The sequence below is a fragment of the Protomyctophum bolini genome (assembly GCF_963924005.1).
Source record: "Protomyctophum bolini genome assembly, chromosome: 6".
Classification (NCBI taxonomy): domain Eukaryota; kingdom Metazoa; phylum Chordata; class Actinopteri; order Myctophiformes; family Myctophidae; genus Protomyctophum; species Protomyctophum bolini.
The window spans coordinates 43,330,170-43,355,580 of NC_137867.1; the positions used below are offsets into that span (position 1 = coordinate 43,330,170).

The 25,411-nt window shown below is 42.3% G+C and overlaps 1 protein-coding gene across 2 annotated transcripts in view; it reads left to right on the plus strand.

The window, feature by feature from the left end:
• The first annotated feature begins 5,097 nt into the window (after positions 1-5,097).
• The window catches only part of lnpep (leucyl/cystinyl aminopeptidase), a 50,366-nt gene continuing 30,052 nt past the window's right edge, over positions 5,098-25,411 (plus strand). Inside the window, exons 1-3 of one of the 2 annotated variants that reach the window (XM_080766528.1) lie at positions 5,098-5,578; positions 18,185-18,318; positions 21,315-21,517. In XM_080766528.1, coding sequence (XP_080622654.1) covers positions 5,551-5,578; positions 18,185-18,318; positions 21,315-21,517 — 365 coding nt within the window. In that variant the 5' untranslated portion in view covers positions 5,098-5,550. The remainder of the gene's footprint in view (positions 5,579-18,184; positions 18,319-21,314; positions 21,518-25,411) is intronic. The other variant, XM_080766529.1, reaches the window with a different exon arrangement.

Here is a 25,411-nt window from a genome sequence, read left to right on the forward strand (position 1 = left end):
ACACACACTGCACTCTATAGCAATTCATGATTACTGTCACAATATAGAGCTATTTAACACTGTTACTGAACACACTATATAGCAATGATTACTGTTACAATATAGAGCTATTTAACACTGTTACTGAACACACTATATAGCAATGATTACTGTCACAATATAGAGCTATTTAACACTGTTACTGAACACACTATATAGCAATGATTACTGTCACAATATAGAGCTATTTAACACTGTTACTGAACACACTATATAGCAATGATTACTGTCACAATATAGAGCTATTTAACACTGTTACTGAACACACTATATAGCAATGATTACTGTTACAATATAGAGCTATTTAACACTGTTACTGAACACACTATATAGCAATGATTACTGTCACAATATAGAGCTATTTAACACTGTTACTGAACACACTATATAGCAATGATTACTGTCACAATATAGAGCTATTTAACACTGTTACTGAACACACTATATAGCAATGATTACTGTCACAATATAGAGCTATTTAACACTGTTACTGAACACACTCTATATAGCAATGATTACTGTTACAATATATACAAAGTCTCTTTTTACCTGTACAGAGACAGACGAAAAGCAGGTAGAAATGCCTAGATAGTGAATGTGCCATGTCTGTGTGTGTGTGTGTGTGTGTGTGTGTGTGTGTGTGTGTGTGTGTGTGTGTGTGTGTGTGCGCGCGCGCGACCAACAGACAGTCACCCTCAGCCCACAAGGGAACCGTGCACAGAGGATGCGTAGCCGTAGAGCAGGGATACTCAAATAGATTTACCTGTGGGCCACATTACAAAAACTAGAATTTCGCCCCCCTTCGGGGGCTCATCCCAGTGTCGTTGCAGCGCAATATGGGAAGAAGGAAATTGTTTTTTTATTGTGTGCCTCAGTGGACCAACGGATAAGTCAAATGATATCCGTAGTAAACCTAGTAGAAGTGTGCCGGTTCAAACCCTGACATACTCAAATCTTTACTGACACTTTGCATTCCACACTCACATCAACTAGCACAGAAAAGCTGTGTTGTAGTAACCAGCAGTTAGCTCAGTGTGATGAGTGGCTCTGCTTGTGATCCACAGGTCCAGGGTTCAAATCCCACATTATTCAAGTGTCTCTGTGATGCTTTGCTTTGCACACTGACTTTCAGAAGGACAACTTTAAAGCAGCACAGGAATTCCCCATGATTGTGTGCCTCAGTGGACCAACGGATAAGTCAAATGATATCCGTAGTATACCTAGTAGAAGTGTGCCGGTTCAAACCCTGACATACTCAAATCTTTACTGACACTTTGCATTCCACACTCACATCAACTAGCACAGAAAAGCTGTGTTGTAGTAACCAGCAGTTAGCTCAGTGTGATGAGTGGCTGTGTTTGTGATCCACAGGTCCAGGGTTCAAATCCCACATTAGTCATGTGGCTCTGTGACACTTTGCTTTGCACACTGACTTTCTTGAATAAAAAATAAAAACTCAAAAGCACCAGGCATCTGCTGAATGCCCCAAGGTGCCTTGGCTCAATGGTGTGGAGCGCTTGACCCGTTGCCTCTGCTTCAGACAGTTGCCGGTTCAAGTCCCATGTCATGACATCAAGGTGCTGGGAAGGACCATCGGGAGACGGTGCTCTCTCCCCCTGTTTCCTGAAAAGTAACGGTTGGGGGTTATGCCGTACGATATAGGCTATAGCCCACGGTCCAAAATGATGAGAAACGAGGATAACTTTTTTTTTCAAAATTTTAAAAAACATGGGCTATAACCCATCGTCTTTTTTCATTTATTCCGCAATTTCCGCAAATTGCGAAATTGCGGAAATTGTAATTGCGGAAATGGTAATTTGCGGAAATTGCGGAAATTGCAAATTACGGAAATTGCAATGCCATGGACCAATGAACCATGTAAATACAACAAATTGAGCAGGGCACTGCAGGGAGTTGCACCCCGTTCCGGTAAACCAGAAGTACGACACCAGTGCCTTAGTTTTTGTGTTGTCATTTACAGGTCCTTTCGTTGAAATGTAAATTTTACATTTCAACAGTGTGTGTGTGTGTGTGTGTGCACGCTTCGATAACCAGTGTTGGACCTGTAAGGGTCCATTTGGTTGATGAGAAACGAGGATAACTTTTTTTTCAAAATTTCAAAAAACATGGGCTATAACCCATCGTTTTTTTCACTTTTTCATTTTTGTCAAATCATCAAAAATGTAGAAAAACTGCGCGCTATAGTATGCCGTACGATATAGGCTATAGCCCACGGTCCAAAATGAAAACTTCTAAGAAAACTTCAGGGGTGATCTTGTAGATATTGTTGCAATTGAAGTAGAACTTTTTGTATGTCGTTCTTCATTTCTTTTTCTCCTTTAGCTGAGTGCTGAAAATGACACCTGCCACCGTCTGCATATTATGGGAATCTAACTGACGACAGATACCGATCCTATCCACATCGCTGCTGCAGAACACACACTAGTCTAACTTCTGGAGCACACCTGCATGTGTGCACGCACCCACCCACGCACGCACGCACGCACGCACACATTTAGGGTGACCAGATCCAAACTGTTCATTTGAGGTACAGAAGTATCTAACAGTAAACTAACAAAACAACAAATAATGGTAAAAGATTTTAGTTTTAACTATAACTGAAACTGTGAACATACAGGGGGACATGTTTGATAAAACATAAATAATAAAAATCACACCCATGTGAAGTGAGGGGCGCTCTTATCATCGTACATCATCATGACGTAACATGTCGATTTGCACATATTTTGACGTAAATTCTTCATTAATTGTCAATGGGAATTTAATGTTTGTGTAGGACAAACATACAGGTTTGCTCGTCCACATATGACGTAAATTCTCCTTTCATTGTCAATGGGAATAAAAATGTAGGACAAAAATAGCCGATTTGCTTGAGAACCACTGCAGTAGGATATGTATATGAAATGATCCCATAGTTATTTAACACGCATTTTAACAAATTAGGAATATCACTTACTATCTGCAATGAAATACAAGTAAATCAAAGTTGGGTAAAGTTGGGTAGCAAAGAAATTGAGAAATGGCTGAATTTCAGATGTAATGTGACCACTAGGGGGTGCAGTTGCCATGTCCTGAGACCCTGAATGCTGGCATAGTGGGTTTACCTCTCTACTGTTGTTCTGGGTAGTACCATAAGACCGAATGCACAGGTTCCATTTGTACACTCTCAGAGTTCAATTAACATCGATTTTTACATAAATTGGGGTCACATGAGCCAGTAGAAATGCCAATAAATGGGGGTATGTTTGTAGACTAATGCAGATGCAGGTCAAACTCCTTGCAATTAAAATGGTTGAGAATCACTGCTAGAGCCGTGAGGATCTTCTTGTGTGGGGGTCCCTGGCATATCTTTTCAAGCAGGTCCACACTAGGCTAAGTGTCAATTTGGGGATCCTTGACAAGACATGAAAAAGTTTGAGAACCACGTACTGCCTTCAGTCAAGGCTACTTCACTTGACTGGAGAAAGTAGGCCTATACATTCAGTGAAGTAGCCTCGTGTACTTATACGTATAATTGTGTGGTACTTTTACTGTATTCCCGCTCGGGAGGGGTTGGCGAAAGGGCCTTTCTGTGTGGAGTTTGCATGTTCTCCCCGTGTCCCTATACCCTCACAAAAAAACATGCAGTAATCCTGGTTTCTTATTAACTGCCTCCTCCTGGCCAGCCGGGGCGCCTAATGGAGAGGAAAGGAACTGGTTGGAATAACGTGTTCCTTCCACACGCTACGTCCAACCAGGGAAACTCCCCCCTGTCAGGTGTAAAGGAGCAACTTGGACACTCAGGCATGAAGGAAGCATGAGTTCAAGTCCGTTGCTCTCCCCATGTCCCCCATATATGGGGACTAGGTTGGCGGAGGGTGTGTAGAGCCCAGGATCACATTGATTAGATAATTGACACAGGGGTGAAAATGGGTTACAAAATCATGGGATAAAAATTTTAAGAAAAAAAAAAAAAAAAAAAAATAGGCCCCCAGCTGGCACCCTATACACAAGAGCCCAATGCTTTTGGACTTTTCAGTTTTATTCAAGTGAAATTAATTGAAATCATTTGAACAATTGTATTGTATTAGATTGATCGATCAATCAATCGATTGATTAATCAATCATATATCATATAATCAAGCAATCAAGCAATCAAGCAATCAAGCAATCAAGAAATCAAGCAATCAAACAATCAATCAAAACTGAATACAGGGATTTTACTACGGTTCTTCTACCTTTATCCAATAAAGTAGAAATTCCACAAAATACTTTTACTTTTATTTAAGTAGAAATACTGCTAGTACAGTAGACTACTCTACTGAACCTCTGCCTAAAAGATAAATATCTCTAGGGTCTCTATAATACCTGTTTTCTACTCTGTGTGAGATACTGAGATTGATCCCATAGCTCGGAGGGATCATGCCCAGATTGATCCCATATTTCGGAGGGATCATGCTGACTGTGATTGGCTGAGTTGGTTGCTAGGGCCCTCGTTTAACCTCATCGCGTCACCAGGCCACTAAACATAATCCCGCCCCCATCCCAGGAACAGCCAATAGAAGCACTGGAATGCTTTTGACGGACAGCTGTCAACACAAGCGGTGGAAGATTCAAGTACTGTTATTTTTTTTATTTTTTTCCTTCTTAACAATAAAACACAGGTTTACATTATAAAGAAAAACAAAAGTAATGATAAAAAAAAAGATAAAAGTAGGCTACTTTTAAATCTGTGATTGATTCACTGCCTGGAAGGAAAGGATTCATTCATTCAGCCTAAAAAAAGTATGCTCGACAAACCCGCAGATCTACAAGCTCACAACGCGTCGCTTCCGCGACGCGTTGTGAGCTTGTAGATCTGCGGTAAATCTCGGCGCGAGACACTCACTAGTCTACCGTGCGTGGCGTCCGCTCGAGCCCTGAAGGAGGAAGCTGTCATCTGGTGTCGTGCGCGTGGATAGACAACAACAACACGCGCACACACACGCACGCGCTCAACAACCCAAATACATGTTGCTGCTAGTAGTATAGTAGTGTCTGTTTATTTATTTTAAAGTTAGATTTCTTTGAAGCGACGCGACAGACACACACACACACACACACACACACACACACACACACACACAAACAGCACGACACTTAATTCATAATAATAATAATAATAATAATAATAATTATGAACATACCCGAAAAGGAATTATATGTAATGTAATAATGATAATAATAATTCATCCATGATGTTGGAGGACAGTGAAGTTACTGTGGCAGCAGCAGGAGAAGCTACAGCTAACGGTAGCTAACTTTAATACACAGCAGGCTAGTGTACATCCATTGACACACGGTTACAAATACACACACGCACGCACACACACACAACAGCGTTTAGTGTCATCATTAGCCCGCGGTGGCTAAACAACAGGCTAACACAACACTCACACTATAGTGTTGTTGTTGTGGTGAATGATATAAACAACAGTTTGTTGTTTGAGGACAGACTATAGAGGAGACGACATGGATCCTTTTGACAGCAACAACCAAGGTAGGAATTAACGCAGACATGTATTCATTTATTATGACTGATATTAACACACTGTACAGTACGTACGTTACATTTAATGTTTCATAATTCATTATGTCATACATGGAATGATGTAAGTAATGTTATGCATGCGATACCATTATCATCATCACAGCCATTTCTGGGGCTATATTATTATAAGCTAACCAACTGTAGCCTCTGATGTTATAGTTAGCAGCTATACTGTACTGTACTGTGTGTGTGTGTGTGTGTGTGTGTGTGTGTGTGTGTGTGTGCGACATTCAATGGAGAGGATGTGTGTGTGTGTGTGTTCATATTTGTGACACGAGTCATTTAAAACTTGTTTAGCTTGTTTGACATTTCTCATCAGGAACCTACTGTAACTATTGGCTGTTTGATGCAGTAAACCATTTGTTGATCCTGATAATATCAGGTGAACTAGGTAAAGCAAGTGTTCTTCTTCACTAGTAAACACATGCTGTCCATTTTGGCAACAAAACCAACATAATATTGGTCTTCCTTTTAGTTTAAAGGGGTGCTGCTATTAGCCCCTCCTATTTATATACAGCTGTAGAGATGTTTGTCCTAACAGTAAACACAAACATTACATTCACATTGACATTGAATGGAGAATTTATTTTACGCCATATGTGTCTGAGCAAATCGACATGTTACGTCATGATGACGTACGATGATATAAGAGCGATGTGGTTTTCAACCATTTTCATACCAAGGTCCATTATTTATTTATTCAGCATTTGAGCCACGGGCCACCATTTGATGACATTCAGCCTCTCAGACACAAAGACTTATTACTTGCGCAAGCAGAGCGCGCAAGTAATCGTTTCGCTTGGTCTCTTCGAAGTGAAGACAAGTTTTCTTCAACGGTAAATCTGTGCCTGGTTTGCTGGGACTAGTTACAACATTACGTCATCCTTGAGAGAGTACATGGTGTGTATATGACGTAATGTTGTAACTAGTTACAAGTTACAAGTTACAAGTTACAACATTACGTCATATACACACCATGTACTCTCTCAAGGATGACGTAATGTTGTAACTAGTCCCAGCAAACCAGGCACAGATTTACCGTTGAAGAAAACTTGTCTTCACTTTTTGGAACCAAGTAACCACAGTATACTGCTAATCAAATTACAACTACATACTCTGTATGTAGTTGTAACTAGAACAACTACATACAGTCTGTGCCTGGTTTGCTGGGACTAGTTACAAGTTACAAGTTACAACATTACGTCATATACACACCATGTACTCTCTCAAGGATGACGTAATGTTGTAACTAGTCCCAGCAAACCAGGCACAGATTTACCGTTGAAGAAAACTTGTCTTCACTTTTTGGAACCAAGTAACCACAGTATACTGCTAATCAAATTACAACTACATACTCTGTATGTAGTTACTTGCGCAAGCAGAGCGCGCAAGTAATCGTTTCGCTTGGTCTCTTCGAAGTGAAGCCAAGTTTTCTTCAACGGTAAATCTGTGCCTGGTTTGCTGGGACTAGTTACAACATTACGTCATCCTTGAGAGAGTACATGGTGTGTATATGACGTAATGTTACAAGTTACAAGTTACAAGTTACAACATTACGTCATATACACACCATGTACTCTCTCAAGGATGACGTAATGTTGTAACTAGTCCCAGCAAACCAGGCACAGATTTACCGTTGAAGAAAACTTGTCTTCACTTTTTGGAACCAAGTAACCACAGTATACTGCTAATCAAATTACAACTACATACTCTGTATGTAGTTGTAACTAGAACAACTACATACAGTCTGTGCCTGGTTTGCTGGGACTAGTTACAAGTTACAAGTTACAACATTACGTCATATACACACCATGTACTCTCTCAAGGATGACGTAATGTTGTAACTAGTCCCAGCAAACCAGGCACAGATTTACCGTTGAAGAAAACTTGTCTTCACTTTTTGGAACCAAGTAACCACAGTATACTGCTAATCAAATTACAACTACATACTCTGTATGTAGTTACTTGCGCAAGCAGAGCGCGCAATTAATCATTTCGCTTGGTCTCTTCGAAGTGAAGCCAAGTTTTCTTCAACCGTAAGTCTGTGCCTGGTTTGCTGGGACCAGTTACAACATTACGTCATCCTTGAGAGAGTACATGGTGTGTATATGACGTAATGTTACAAGTTACAAGTTACAACATTACGTCATATACACACCATGTACTCTCTCAAGGATGACGTAATGTTGTAACTGGTCCCAGCAAACCAGGCACAGACTTACGGTTGAAAAAAACTTGGCTTCACTTTTTGGAACCAAGTAACCACAGTATACTGCTAATCAAATTACAACTACATACTCTGTATGTAGTTGTAATGTGATTTGTAATTTGTAAATCTGTGCCTGGTCTGCTGGGACCAGACTACACAGATGACCATATCTCTTACGTCATCACTGAGAGCTAGTCATACATATACACACCATGTACTCTGGTCCCAGTTCTCAACGATGACGTAATGTTGTAACTGGTCCCAGCAAACCAGGCACAGACTTACGGTTGAAAAAAACTTGGCTTCACTTTTTGGAACCAAGTAACCACGGTATACTGCTAATCAAATTACAACTACATACTCTGTATGTATAAACTGAATTAAACACATTCCTCAAGAAAATGGTAAAGTATCTATCATCTCCGACTTCCACAATTATGATAATAGGAGATTTCAATGAAGACCATTATACTGAAAAAGATATAAATATAAAGACCTTCATGTCAAGATTAGGCTTTAAACAATTATATACAAATCCAACTACAGATTTCGGAAGTATTTTAGATCATGTATATTTCAACAAATTTGAAAGTATTATTACAGAAATTGAAGTTAGAGACACATATTACTCTGATCATGATTTAGTATTAATATCACTATAGTACAAAATGAAATACATTTAAAACAATTGACAATTTACAATAAGTAATAAAATAATTATACTGTATAATATATTTTAATTCAGTTTATATACCTTTTTTTTCATCACATATCAATGATTCATTTTTCTGTAAAAAAGTAGTTAGGTAGCAAATAGTTACACGTAATGATTATACATTTCAAACGTTCCTTCACAGAGATACTGAGATGTGATACTTTCCAGCGGTCGAAAGTACTTGCGCGCTCTGCTTGCGCACTAGTAGGCCATTTATGGCCTACTAGTGTGCAACAAGCAAGTATGCACTCGGCAGAGTGCAGTTCTAGTTTTGTTTATGTTGAGCTTGTCCAGAATTCCATGTTGTATTGATGTTGGTACCATTTAGGAGAGATAACAGGCAAACGTTGATCAAACATAACATTATTGTTCTTCTACATTCTCTAATTTGTGTATAGACTTCTTGTAGATTAAGTAATGCAGATGTTTAACCCATTCTGAACGGGAACCCATTTTTGTGTTAGCATCATGTTATGCTTTAGCTATTGAAAAATAGCAGATCTACAAGCTCATAGCGCGCCACCGAGTGGCGCGCTACGAGCTTGTAGGTCTGCTATTTTTTTTAAATCGAAGAACGACTGACTTTTTAAAAATCTGATCTCAGGTCAGAATGGGTTAATCAGACCAGTGTGTGTCCATTGGAAACCTCGTATGAATCTGATCTCAGGTCAGAATGGGTTAACAATACTTTAACTCTTCTTGAGTTAAAGATCTAATAAGGGAGGGTCCATTTGGTCGGATGGGGACCACCTGGAACTCCCTTTAAACCATTACACTAGTGAAATTATCACTGGTAATGAAACCTTACAGGTCCATTAGGTTCCATTAATTTGTCGACAGTGCACAGTACTGACATAAGTTATTCATTTGTGGGGGCACGGTGGCACAGTTGGTAGTGATGTCGCCTCACAGCTAGAAGGTGCTGCGTTCGATTCCCGCTCGGGACGCTGTGGGCACTGGGGGCGTGCTTCCTCCTCCGTGTCATCAGTGCCCATACCTGAGGCGGGGTTGGCAAAAGGGCCTTTCTGTGTGGCGTTTGCATGTTCTCCCCGTGTCCCCTAGAGTAGGTATGTTCTCCCTGTGTCCCCTATAGGTAGGTACCCTCACACAAACATGCAGTAATCCTGGTCTGTAAACTGCCTCCCCCTGACCAGCTGAGGCGCCTGATGGAGGGGAAATGAACTGGTCGAAATTCCCCCCTGTCAGGTGAAAAGAAGCAGCTTGGACTCCTCATGCATAGAAGGCAGCATGAGGCTGCCATGAGGCTGTCCATGTTGGCAGAGGAAGCGTAGGGCCCAGTATTACATGATGAGATAATTGACACAAAATGGGTTGCAAAATCGTGGGATAAGAAATATTTTAGAAAAAGTTATTAATTTGTTCAATTGAAAGGGATTCCCCCCCCTTTTTTTATAAACAGGGCATTCAATGACTATTGTACACTAACACAGTACAGTTGAGGATGCAATGGCAGTTAATACGTATGCGGAGTTACCAAGTATTTTAATTATCAACCTCTGCTTCTTTCATTGATTGATTTATTAACAGTTTGCAGAATTACAGTACATTTCAAGGTATAGTTATTCTATTTATAGTGACTCATATAGGAATAGACTATGTGACAACCGGGTATAGTCTGGTGACATACAGTGAGGGGGAAAAGGGGTGGGTGGGGGATTCAGATTTTTACGGGGGTCAGTTTATTTTATTGCAGCCGTCCGTGGGTGCCCTTTTGAGAGCAGTGTTGAAGGAGTCAAGGGATTCGCATGTCTTAATGACTGTTGGTAGTTGGTTGGTACTAGGCCGTTCCACATTTTGGTGGCATAGGAGTGGAAAGAAAATGGTGTGCGTGCCTGCGTGCGTGCGTGCGTGTCCTGTAAAGTGAAGAGGCTTATGTGCATTTTTGTGACACGTAATTTGAAGCTCGTTTATTATATTTCTGGTGGTTGTTTAATCCTTGGAAGTCGGCCATATCCTCTACCCATGACCCGGAAATTGCATTATATTATAAACGAAAATGCCAGATGCCATACATATCACGTGTTGATCCAAACGGCACCCATTTTGATTAAAAAAAGGGTCTCTTTACTATTAAACAGTATGCTGCCCATTAGCAACAGACCAACCAGGACACAGTGTTCAATGTCTTATAACCGTCATCACACTAGCAGAGATTAAAATAGGGTGCATTTTGCATATACGTAGTTAAGGGACGCAATAAAGCAACGACCTCTGCATCCACGGGATGCACTACTGTACTACTGTACTGTTTTTTTTATTCTAGTTTATTTCGCTAGCTTTAATTATAATAATAATTTATTCAATTTTTTACTTGAATATAACGACATTATAACCGTATAAAAATAAATAGGAGTTAAATGCTGCAATTTGTAAAAATGGCAAAATACGACTCCTAACGTCGTTGAAGTGGGACTCATAGAATGTCCCTGGGACTCATCTAAAAGACCACCCCTTGTTGTTCTATTGTTATATTGCGTCCCTTAACTATGAGCTGCGTTTTGGGATGCAAATTCCACCCTATTTTAATCTCTGAAACAGAGATGAATGGGTTTTACAGCCATATATATAGGTTGGTATTCCCAACCAATGTGTTACAGGCCAAATCTACCAGCATTTGGCTGATGATGCACATGCTAAAAGTAATCCCCTCCCCTCACTCGGTGCCGCGCTATGAGCTTGTAGAGCTGCTATTTTTCAATAGCTAAAGTATAACATAATGCTTAAAACACCAAAAGGGGTTCCCGTTCAGAATGGATTAACGACACTTTCCATAAATAGCCTCGTATAATTATATTTAATTTACCAATATAGCACTGTCCACACCCCCAGACCGTGTGCTCTGCTCCTGTACTGGAAGTGACGGTTATTATATTATATTATAACACAGAAGCAAGCAGTGTTTGTCTGCACAACTGTTGGGCTTGTGCGTTTGATATAGGAGGGCTGCTAACCTGGTGCGTGCTTGCAGTGCGGTGCGTGCATGCGTGCGGTGCGTGTGAGACAGATAAGGCCTCTCTCTCTCTCTGTTGATATGGGACTGAAGGCAGAGCCTTTTCGACATGTGCCAGCTGCTTTATATAATGGCCTGTGTGGTTGCTGTGCGTTTATGACTGCTGTGGAGTTATTAGAACAAATATCTTTATATAATAACCTGCGTTTATGGCTGCTGTGGAGTTATTGCGAATGCAGTAAGCACTTACTATGAGACCTAGCAGATCATGTCTGTGTGTCTGTCTGTCTGTCTGTGTGTCTGTCTGTCTGTCTGTCCCGCTTTTGTGCCCATATATGGAGCTGAGTGATTACGTCACCATGACTCAGCCATAACCATATAAGGAGTCCCCAAAGCAGCTATACGTCCAAAACCCAAATATGTACGAGCTGCGTTCGCTTCCCGCGTTTGCGCGTCTTACTGGTTAGAACAAATATATTTATATAGCCTGTGCAGTGAAATATAGGTTTCAATGTAAATGAGTCAACTTCAACGACGTTATAGGAGTCATATTTTGCCATTTTTTACAAATTGCAGCATTTAACTCCCATTTCATTTTATATGGTTATAATGTGGTTATATTATTCATGTAGAAAACAGAAGAAGAAATGATTATTATAACTGAAGCTAGCAAAATAAACTAGAATAAAAAAAACGTTGTTTTATTGCGTCCCTTAACTATAAACTGCAGTTTGGGATGCAAAATGCACCCTATTTTAATCTCTGCCTGTGTGGTTGGGCGTTTATGAAGTTATTAGAACAAACACAAGGCATGCTGTTGTTCCCCCTTAGAGCACCGTTTCCCCAACAGTGTTGATTTCGTCGACTAAAACTAAGACGAAAAATGTTCGTTGACTACCTTTTTCCTACCTTTTTCCACTGAGGTGTCTCTGTATCGTTTGCGACAGTCAGTCACTCATATATTATGATACAGTCTGTTTCTAGCGAAAATGTAACTAATTCAGCAGCAGTAACAATAGCGTTTTCTCTCAGTCAGTTGATTCTTCACATCCATACGAGTGAAACGGCCGCGATGACATGTTTATTTTTCAAACACAGTTCTTATATGATGCGGTCTAAAATCCCCTCATGGGGACTATAATGCAAATAAGAAGTACATGAACCTGTGGATTTGCGCCCTCTACCGATTATTGACTTCTGACTTCGGTGCTCTATGCTTTTCTTTCCCCCGTAGTAAAAGTAAAAGTAGGACTGCTTTTCTGCGGACCGCCTGTTGAAAACGCAGGGATTTCACGTTTATGTAATCATTGTAACAACCCTAGTGATATGATATGTATTGTATACACAGTGAAATGTATACTTTAACCCATTTCGGGTGTTTTAAGCATTATGTTATAATGTAGCTATTGAAAAATTGCAGATCTACAAGCTCATAGCGCGGCACCGAGTGCCGCGCTATGAGCTTGTAGGTCTGCTATTTAGAAAAATCGTGAAAATGTGGCCCAAATGTTTGAATATATTCTTTCAGAGCGAACATTTTTAACTCAAATCTTTGCATCTGGGGGGATTTCATATGGGGTACAGTCAGATAATTTTGGGGGTCCTTGACTTGAAAATGTTTGAGAACCACTGACATAGAAACATAGGGCTGTATTTTGCGTGTCTTATAAGTACCAGGGCTTATTCCCTAACTTAACTAAAGACCTGGAGGCGTGATCAATGCCATTTGGCTATTCTGAGTGGCCAAAGAGCATTGATCACGCCTCCAGTGTTAGGGAATAAGACCTGGTACTTAAGACACGCACAATACAGCCCATAGGGTTTTTCAGAAAACTGTCAGGATTTCTAAGACATTTTGTAGAATCGTGGGTTAATATTGTTAATTCTCCAGGTTGTTTACACCTGTCCTCTCTCTCTCTCTCTCTCTCTCTCTCTCTGTGGTTTTCACCTGGTGTGACCTGAGTCACAGGCTGTGGTTGTTTGTTGACGTACATGTGATGTGTTTATGTGGAGAGTTATGGGACATTAGAAGAACACACACACACACACACACACACACACACACACACACACACACACACACACACACACACACACACACACACACACACACTCAAACACACACTCACACACATTACATTACAAGAGCATGCGGTTGTCTGGTGAAAACAGGAAGTGTGCACTATCAGCAGTTAAGCTTTGGGCTTTTCTGTGTTTGCTGCTGTTGTGGTTTGGGTGTTATTTTTTTCTTTTTCACTTCCGCTGTATGTCAGATTCAGAGAGATAAAGTATAACATAAAATGGGTTAACTCCAGTATTTGCTTCAGGGGGTTCCCCTGGAACAACATATTTTTAGATTGGGGTACAGTAGTTCTAGGTCCTTGACATGAACCACCGAAAATCCAGACTATGAATGAGCCTTAACCCATTCTGACCTGAGATCAGATTCATACGAGGTTTCCACTGGACACACACTGGTCTGATTAACCCATTCTGACCTGAGATCAGATTCTAAAAATGTCAGTCGCTCTTCGATTTTTCAAAAAATAGCGGAACATACAAGCTCGTAGCGCGCCACTCGGTGGCGCGCTACGAGCTTGTAGATCTGCTATTTTTCAATAGCTAAAGCATAACATGATGCTAACACCAAAATGGGTTCCCGTTCAGAATGGGTTAAGGACATTTGCCGTACAGTACAAGTCATGTTCTAGTTTTGCCCCAAGGTCATGCTCACTTACCTATACCTATACCTTTACTTAGTAAATTATAAAATAATAGGTAAATTGACCGGTTCAATTCAACACTTGTTTTTACTTTCTGGGGCTGTGCGATCAAAAATGTCATACCTCAATTCATATACTAGTACATTAGCTATAATAATGAATATTAGTGGTTCCCATTATCAAACTTTGTTCATGTCGAGGACTAATGGCGTGCCGAAGTCCTGACGTCACTCGCTCGTCCCCTCGATTCCCCTGGTTCACGGAAGTCATTTCTCTATGGTGAATACATGGGGTGATCTTTGTCTATACTATAAGCATTGTGATCCATAACAAGCTGTCTCGGCGTTATTGTCAAGGAGGCGTCTCTGTGTCGTTTGCGACAGTCAGTCACTCATACAGTATATGATATACAGTCTGTTTCTAGCGAAAATGTAACTAATTCAGTAGCAGTTGATTCTTCTTCATGTCCATATGAGTGAAAAGGCCTGGATGATTTATTTTTATTTTTCAAACACAGTTCTTATATGAGGCGATCTAAAATCCCCCCTATGGGGATTACAATGCAAATAAAAAGTACATGAACCCGTGGATTTGCGCCCTAACCGATGTTGACGTCAGACTTCGGTGCTCTATATGCATATTTGGCTGTGCAGGAGGACACTCACAGTCTCACACCCATCCGAGACTAGTTTGCATATTCAAAATGTTTCACGTCATCATTCCCAACCTGTTGTGAGCTTATCGATCAATCGGTGGCCGATTCTGGGAGCATAGTGGAGTGTGGACGCAGACACGGTAGATGACGAACATTTCCGCCATTAGTCTCTGTGGACGACGAAGTGAAAAGTGGTGAACAGTACATGTGTGTGACGCTGTGTCCTGTGACTTCACTGTGTCTCCTCTCTGTGTCCTGTGTCCTGTGTCTTCACTGTGTCTCCTCTCTGTGTCCTGTGTCCTGTGTCCTGTGTCCTGTGACTTCACTGTGTCTCCTCTCTGTGTCCTGTGTCCTGTGTCCTGTGTCCTGTGACTTCACTGTGTCTCCTCTCTGTGTCCTGTGTCCTGTGTCCTGTGACTTCACTGTGTCTCCTCTCTGTGTCCTGTGTCCTGTGTCCTGTGACTTCACTGTGTCTCCTCTCTGTGTCCTGTGACTTCACTGTGTCTCCTCTGTCTGTGTTCCTGCACTTCTAAACCCATTACCCAATTACACGCTCACACACGCACACACACAGAGACGCACGTACGCACACGCACACTACACGTACAGAGAGACACACACACACACACACACACAGAGACGCACGCGCGCCCACACACCCACACAGAGACGCACGCACGCACACTACACGTACAGAGAGAGAGACACCCACACACACACACACACAAACACACACACAGAGAGACGCACGCACACACACACACGCACACACACAGAGACACGCACTCATGCACGTACGCGCACAGTCGCACACACACAGAGACACGCACACACGCACAGAGACTCAATTACACGCTCACACACAGAGACACACACAGAGACACACACACACACACGAACGCACGCACACACACACACACACACACACGCATACACACACACACACACATAGACTCAATTACACGCTCACACTGGGCGCTCTTTGTGTGCGTTCCAGTACGCCTATGAATGGAACTCCAGCGTGTAGTCTGTGGCAGAGAGACACAAGTTGCACCGCGAGGCGTTTTTCCTGCTTAGCCATGATTGAATTTGGCCGAATTAACAATTTAACATTCTGTAATTGTGTGTGTGTGTGTGTGTGGGATGAAATGTGGAAGGTTGCGGAGGTTTCTTTCTGCTGTTATGGAAGTCACAAGACAGGATGAGGCTTCTGATGATGATGATGATGATGATATACTGTACATGAAGGCTAATACAGTCAATATTATTATTATATCAATATTGAGCACCACTGATATAGAAACATGAGGTATTTCAGAAAACTGTCAGAATTTCGACATCAGGCCTAAATGGGTGTGTGGTGGGTGTTACTCAGCTGTTTATGTTTGGCTTGCTGCTGTACAGTATATGTACAGTAGTTTTTATTATTTGTTTTATTATGCTGTGCCTGTTCTGTTCTCTAGAGGACAACGGTGGAAATAAGCCTCCGGGCCTCAATCCTGTTTTTACCCTCAGTGATTAATATATACAGGATATATATTATATACACACAAGTACGACTCCATTTTTATGCCGAATACCTACATAGCTACTGTATGAACATGACTATGGTTTCACATTTGTTACTTTATATTTTGAAGTGTAGCAACAGTGAATACTTTAGGTTTACATTCCATGACACACTATGGCCATGTCCAGGTGTTTAGACAGATATCTGGTGTTGTGTCCCCTATAGTCTCAAACAAGCACTTACCTGAACGTTTTATTTACTCAGGCTACTACCTCTGAGTTGTAGAGAGAGTTGTATTTGTATACTCTTGAGTTTGTGAGCTTGTAGATCTGCTATTTTCAGCATGCAACCAAGTGTAAAATCATGACTTATACTGGATCTCTTGTCCACTATAGTCACATTTTAGCTGTTGACAAAATTGTCAATACATTTTAGTCTTAGTTTTTAGTCATCATAGCTTAGTTTTCATTTAGGTTCCATTTAGTTTTCGTCAGTGAAAAAAGGACCAGTCTACGAAATGTTTTAGTCTTAGTTTTAGTCGAAGAAAACAACACTGTCTGATGGCCAGCGTGGTCCCGTGCTCGGCCTCACACTTCTGCTTTATGATTTGTTCATCTCTCTTATTGGATCTGTCAGCAATTAGCTTGGATGGAACTTCTTCCACTTCTGTCCTCGAGAACAGTGCTTCCCACACTTTAGATCTCAACACCCAAAAGAGAGATTAGACGTTTTGTTTGCCTGAGAGCCTAACTAGTGATCTCAGTGATGACATTTTCAATGTAATGAGTACCAGGATGCAGGGATGGTCTTTTAGATGAGTCCCAGGGACATTTTATGTGTCCCACTTCAACGACGTTAGGAGTCATATTTAGCCTTTTTTCCTTTTTTTTTAATACAAATTGCAGCATTTAACTCCCATTTCATTTTATATGGTTTTAATGTGGTATGTAATGTAGAAAACAGAAGAAGAAATTATCATTATAACTAAAACTAGCAAAATAAACTAGAATAAAAAACAGTACAGTAGTACAGTTCAGTATTATTGCTTCCCTTATAAACTGCGTTTTGCGATGCAAAATTAACCCTATTTTAATCTGGATCTACAAGCTCACAACCTGTCGCTAGGGTAGGTACCCTCACATGTTCTCCCCGTGTCCCCTAGGGTAGGTACCCTCACATGTTCTCCCCGTGTCCCCTATAGGGTAGGTACCCTCACATGTTCTCCCCGTGTCCCCTAGGGTAGGTACCCTCACATGTTCTCCCCGTGTCCCCTATAGGGTAGGTACCCTCACATGTTCTCCCCGTGTCCCCTATAGGGTAGGTACCCTCACATAAAACATGCAGTAATCCTGGTCTCTAAACTGCCTCCCCCTGGCCATCCGGGGCGCCTGATGGAGGGGAAAGGAACTGGTCGGAATAACGTGTTCCTCCTTCCACACGCTACGTCCGGCCGGGGAAACTCCCCCCCTGTCAGGTGAAATGAAGCAGCGTGGCCTCCTCATGCATAGAAGGAAGCATGAGGTCAGTTAGTTCGGGGCTCTCCCCAGGTTGGCAGAAGGAGTGTTCATTGCACCCAGGATTACAAGCTTATAGGCAATCGGCACCGGGTGGAAATATGCGTTACAAAACCATGGGATAAAAATTAAAAGTAAGAAAAAATAAATAAAACAAGTCTTTGTGTTCGCGTGCGTGTGCGTGTGTGTGTGTGTGTGTGTGTGTGTGTGTGTGTGTGTGCATGTGTGCGTGTGTGTGTGTGTGCGCGTGCGTTGCAGAGCGGGCCAACCTCCCCAGGAACATGATCGAGAACAGCATGTTTGAGGAGGAGCCAGACGTTGTGGACCTCGCCAAGGACTCCACCGCCTTCCCAGTACGACCACCACACCATTCATTATTGTATCCCTTCCCAGTACGACCACCACACCATTCATTATTGTATCCCTTCCCAGTACGACCACCACACCATTCATTATTTTATCCCTTCCCAGTACGACCACCACACCATTCATTATCTTATCCCTTCCCAGTACGACCACCACACCATTCATTATCTTATCCCTTCCCAGTACGACCACCACACCATTCATTATTTTATCCCTTCCCAGTACGACCACCACACCATTCATTATTTTATCCCCTCCCAGTACGACCACCACACCATTCATTATTTTATTGCCATCTACGCTTATAAACGTAAAGCTAGGCTATTGGGACCTATTCATGCCAGCTACGCATATAAGCGTAGACAAACGCTTATATGCGTAGCTGGCGCTTCATAGCTGGCGCTTCATAAGCTACGAGCTTGTAGGTCTGCTATTTTTGAAAAATCGAAGAGCAACTGACATAGAAGAATCTGATCTCAGGTCAGAATGGAAACCTGTCAGGATGTAGAAGACATTTTTAGAATCTGATCTCAGGTCAGAATGGAAAACTGTCAGGATGTAGAAGACATTTTTTTAATCTGATCTCAGGTCAGAAAGGGTTAATCCATATATGAACGCGCCGGCCCGTCGGTCTGTTTACCGTTTAGCATTGCTCCGGGTAGAACAGCCCTCCTCCGTCACCACCAGCGATGCGATTTCTAAATCCAGCTCCGTTGAGCCTCCATTTTAACCCCATTTTCAAAGCGCCGTATATCCAAAGGTTAGAGAGAGCCCGGAAGGACAACAAGCTCCATAGAGTGGGCCTGGACGGGCAGTACAACCAACAATGTTATAATTCAGCTATTGAAAAACAGCAGATCTACAAGCTCGGTTGTAGGTCTGCTATTTCTGAAAGAACGCGAAAATGTGGCGCAAATCTTTGAATATATTCTTCCGTTTTTAACTCATATCTTTGCTTCTGCGGGGTCCCTCATGGAACAACATATTTTCAGATGGGGGTCCACGGCGTCCCAATTACAGATAATTCTTGGGGTCCTTGACATGAAAAAACAAGAGGGGTTTTTTTTTCCAGTCAGGATTTAGAAGACACTTTTGTAGAATGGAGCTCAGGTCTAAGACAAGTCATGTCAGTCCACCTTAAGAGCAGAGGTTAGCTCTCGGTTCTAATTAGCTTGTTAGCTGGAGAACGCCGTCTCTGTGAGAGTGTTTGTTTTAACCACATGCGCACCATGAGTATCGACGTGCAGACAATCTGAAACGCTTTGCCAGACGGTCTTATAGCGCGTACAGTAACACCGCTGGAGGAGCCTCAAACTATAGACTATACAGTAGGTACATCTATTATTGTCTGTCTGTCTGTCTGTCTGTCTGTCTGTCTGTCTGTCTGTCTGTCTGTCTGTCTGTCTGTCTGTCTGTCTGTCTGTCTGTCTGTCTGTCTGTCTGCACGCACGCACACTCTCCGCTTCTTCTCTCTCTCCATCTCTCTGTCTCGCTTGCTCGCTCTATCTCTGTCACTCTCTCGACCACACTCAGCTGTTACAGTTAAGTTAAGTGCATTTCTGGAGACTCAGTTGGGTTGACATGTGTCACCATGTGTCACCATGCAACAGGAGGACATATCACACCGCCACCATGAGTCCACTAAACTGTTTGGTTGCGTTTCGACCCATTTGTGTGGTTTGGACTTAAACCATAGACTGTAAAAAATATGGACAAAGCGTTCCCCGGGTTTAACATGAACGTAAAATAAAGCCTGTCAGTCCTTGCAATGGAAGTCGCCATCTTTCTAGATCCGTTTGGGCCCAGCTTGCCCATTGGCTGGCCCAGACAACGAGGCAGGACTTCCCCCCTTCTTCTTCGTTGGTTTTTATTTTGACTCGAGTGGGTGGGGGATCCCGTTCATAGACTGTAACGGTAGCCACGCCCCTCAGAACATGCGCAACCTTTTTTTAATAAATGGGACCATAATTTTCCAAAAAGAAAAATTAGAAATGAGACTTTAAACTAGTGACTGGAAGCAAAAAGTATTCATGAACATGTTTAAGGTAATACAGTCTAGGTGAAGTTGGGCCCAAATACATGGACTTCTATGGGGCTATGGGTTTTTTTGAGCTCAATGACAGCGCCACAACAGGCCATTATTTCTTTCATTTCCTTAGTGGCTTCACAAAAAAATCTGCCCCCCCTGGCTTAAACACAATGTATGCCAAACCCGGGATTTCTCGTTTCCCGGTTTGGGTTTGAAATCTAGGTTTTCTATAAGGTCTATTAATCCAGAATTAATAGTATTTTATTTACCGTCCGTTAGCTGTTTTTAGCACCCGTGGCCCCCATATAGGTCTCTGCACACACGCGATCTTTAGTGGCATTGGCGCTCTGATTGAGGTGAAGGACGATATTAGGACCTTAATATAACTTTAATCGGCCCAGGCGGTGGCGTAACCGCCTGGGCACCCGACTGGTAATCCAGTCGCAGTGTGCCGCGGGTTCGACTCCCGAGCCCGACACGGCCTTTACTGCATGTCTTCCCCCATCTCTCTCCCGTTTCCTGTCAGCCTACTGACTGCCCCTTCAACAAACCAATAAAAGGCGTAAGCCGCAAAAAATATCTTAAAAAAAAGAAAAAAAATATATATATAACTTTAATCCGAGATGGTTGGTCGTATAGAACTGTTTATGTTGAATGATCAGCGTCAGAGTTAACCCATTTAGACCTGAGGACGATTCTCCAAATGTCTTCTAAAGCCTGACAGTTTTCTGAAAAACCCATGTTTCTAGTCGTTCAAGGACCCCCGAAAATATCTGTAATTGACCGTTTCGCTCTGAAAAAATATACAGGTATATTCAAAGATGTGCGCCACATTTTCACGATTTTTCAAAAAAATAGCAGATCTACTTAGCTCGTAGCACGGCACCGAGTGCCGCGCTATGAGCTTGTAGATCTGCTATTTTTCAACAGCTAAAGCATAACGTAATGCTTTAGAACACCAAAATGGGTTAATAACATTGCGTTCCGTTCCAGGCGTTCCCGGCCCTGGACCCCGACGAGGCGGTGTACGAGCCCCGGGCGTCTCGGCTGCTGGTCCGAGGCCTGGGCGAGAACGAGCTGGACGAAGACGAGGAAGACTACGAGTCCTCGGCCCGCCTCCTGGGCATGTCCTTCATGAACCGCAGCACCGCCCAGCGGCCTAGCTCCTCCCCCTACGTCAGGCAGTCCCCGCCCAGGTGGGTACCTCCTCCTCTGCACCTGGCTCATTATTAATCCCTAAAGAGTTGCGTCTCAAAAAGACAAAAGAGTGGCCGCACACACTGATAGCCAAAGTGCCGATTATTTATTAGGACGCAGAGTAGGAAGTACAACTGCCTTCTTCAGGGTACCTGCCGAAACGTAAATAATCGGCACTTTGTACATTCAATTCCATGCTTTTGGCAAACGTTTTAGACCCACTCAAGGACACTTTGAGTGTTGCAGAGTGTTTCCAGTGAGCCAACATGCACAATAGCAGCACCCTGACTCTGTTGGACCAGAATGGAACAGAGCCTTCATTAGTATCATTAACACTGACTCTGTTGGACCAGAATGGAACAGAGCCTTCATTAGCATCATTAACACTGACTCTGTTGGACCAGAATGGAACAGAGCCTTCATTAGTATCATTAACACTGACTCTGTTGGACCAGAATGGAACAGAGCCTTCATTAGTATCATTAACACTGACTCTGTTGGACCAGAATGGAACAGAGCCTTCATTAGTATCATTAACACTGACTCTGTTGGACCAGAATGGAACAGAGCCTTCATTAGTATCATTAACACTGACTCTGTTGGACCAGAATGGAACAGAGCCTTCATTAGTATCATTAACACTGACTCTGTTGGACCAGAATGGAACAGAGCCTTCATTAGCATCATTAACACTGACTCTGTTGGACCAGAATGGAACAGAGCCTTCATTAGTATCATTAACACTGACTCTGTTGGACCAGAATGGAACAGAGCCTTCATTAGTATCATTAACACTGACTCTGTTGGACCAGAATGGAACAGAGCCTTCATTAGTATCATTAACACTGACTCTGTTGGACCAGAATGGAACAGAGCCTTCATTAGTATCATTAACACTGACTCTGTTGGACCAGAATGGAACAGAGCCTTCATTAGCATCATTAACACTGACTCTGTTGGACCAGAATGGAACAGAGCCTTCATTAGTATCATTAACACTGGCCGCGTTTATATGCAGGGTGATCATTCCGAATGAATACTTCTGAATAAAATACTTCGGAAGTAATGTTTTTTGCTGCGCGTTTCCATGGGAAATGGTCATTCCGAATGATTGTTTACATGCATGTGATATAAGACATGATATTATGTTAATTCACGTGAAACTCCGCCATCTGCTGGACTCATAAAATATAGACAGTTCATTCATTGTGACTGTCGAAAGACGACACTTTGAAATCCCATCATTTCATTCCGCAGTAGTTTTGAGGCTGCTGCTTGGATAGGGGCGGACATATTATGTTTACCGTCTTTTTTCCCCCACCTGCTGCGGCTCCCCTTCTCCGCTGGGAAGGTGATCATCTCGTTTTTATGTGTACTTTATTATCTACAGCACGGCCAGGGCACGCAACACACTGATTATTATTGTATCGGGTCGCTCGTTATTTTTGAGAGAGAGAGAGAGAGAGAGAGAGTGTGAGAGAGAGACCGTTGAACACACACAGATCAGGGGTATCATCTGCTGCTGCTCCACGTTTTGTTTGTGGATTTCGGATCTGCAAAATGCACAAAATAATGCGCTCTATGTGCAAACTCCTCTGCGCGCCTTGGAGCATGCTCAGAAAGACCAGAATGAATTTACATCCGAAGCAGTGTATACATGTGTCCAATTTTCTTTCAATCGCATTGAACATTGGAATAATCCGGCCAGTGACATCGGAATGGTTTTTAGATCGCATCGAGCATTATCATTCGGATTTAAGTTTTTGTAGGTGTTTACATGACAACGTGTAATAGGATTGAACTTCTATTCGGAATGAAAAGGGGATTTAACTGCTCATGTAAACGTAGCCACTGACTCTGTTGGACCAGAATGGAACAGAGCCTTCATTAGTATCATTAACACTGGCTACGTTTACATGGACAGTTAAATCCCCTTTTCATTCCGAATAGAAGTTAAATCATATTAAACGTTGTCATGTAACCACCTACAAAAACTTAAATCCGGATGAAAATCCTCGATGCGATTTAAAAACCATTCCGATGTCACTGGCCGGATTATTCCGGATTATTTGCGATTGAAAGAAAATTGGACTCATGTATACACTGCTCGGATGTAAATTCATTCTGGTCTTTATTTCCAAGGAGCTCCAACTCCAAGGCGCTATATCCAAGGCGCGCCGAGGAGTTTGTACATAGAGCGCGTTATTTCATGCATTTTGCAGATCCGAAATCCACACAAAAAAACGTGGAGCAGCAGCAGATGATCCCCCTGATCTGTGTGTGTGTGTGTGTGTGTTCAACAGTCTCTCTCTCTCTCTCTCTCTCTCTCTCTCTCAAAAATAACGAGCGACCCGATACAATAATAATCAGTGTGTTGCGTGCCCTGGCCGTGCTGTAGATAATAAAGTACAAATAAAAACGAGATGATCACCTTCCCAGCGGAGAAGGGGAGCCGCAGCGGGTGGGGAAAAAAGACGGTAAACATATACGTGTATGCCCGCCCCTATCCAACCAGCAGCTTGTCTGTAATGTTTTGTATTGTTGAGACAGTCACAATGAATGAACTAACTGCCTATATTGTATGTGTCCAACAGATGGAGTAGTTTCACGTGAATTTAACATGTATCATGTCTTATATCACATCTCCATATAAACACTCATTCGGAATGACTATTTCCCATGGAAACTCGCAGCAAAAAACATTACTTCCGAAGTATTTTATTCAGAAGTATTTATTCGGAATGTTCACCCTGCATATAAACGCGGCCAATGACTCTGTTTGACCAGAATGGAACAGAGCCTTCATTAGCATCATTAACGCTGACTCTGTTTGACCAGAATGGAACAGAGCCTTCATTAGCATCATTAACACTGACTCTGTTTGACCAGAATGGAACAGAGCCTTCATTAGCATCATTAACACTGACTCTGTTTGACCAGAATGGAACAGAGCCTTCATTAGCATCATTAACACTGACTCTGTTTGACCAGAATGGAACAGAGCCTTCATTAGCATCATTAACACTGACTCTGTTTGACCAGAATGGAACAGAGCCTTCATTAGCATCATTAACACTGACTCTGTTTGACCAGAATGGAACAGAGCCTTCATTAGCATCATTAACACTCACTGACTCTGTTTGACCAGAATGGAACGGAGCCTTCATTAGCATCATTAACACTGACTCTGTTTGACCAGAATGGAACAGAGCCTTCATTAGCATCATTAACACTCACTGACTCTGTTTGACCAGAATGGAACGGAGCCTTCATTAGCATCATTAACACTGACTCTGTTTGACCAGAATGGAACAGAGCCTTCATTAGCATCACCAGTAAGACGCGCAAACGCGGGAAGCGAACGCAGCTGAGACCCTGCAGATCATGTCTGTCTGTCTGTCTGTGTGTCTGTCCCGCTGTTACTGTATATGTGGACCTGGCCCCTTTTGTGCCCATATATGGAGCTGAGTGATTCGTTTGTTGATGCAACACTTTTGTGCCCATATATGGAGCTGAGTGATTGTGTTGATGCAACACACTCCATATTTGGACGTATAGCGGGACAGACAGACAGACAGACAGACAGACAGACACACACACAGACAGGATCTGCTAGGTCTCATAGTAAGTGCTCACTGAGTTCGCAATTAACGCTGACTCTGTTTGACCAGAATGGAACAGAGCCTTCATTAGCATCATTAACACTGACTCTGTTTGACCAGAATGGAACAGAGCCTTCATTAGCATCATTAACGCTGACTCTGTTTGACCAGAATGGAACAGAGCCTTCATTAGCATCATTAACGCTGACTCTGTTTGACCAGAATGGAACAGAGCCTTCATTAGCATCATTAACACTGACTCTGTTTGACCAGAATGGAACAGAGCCTTCA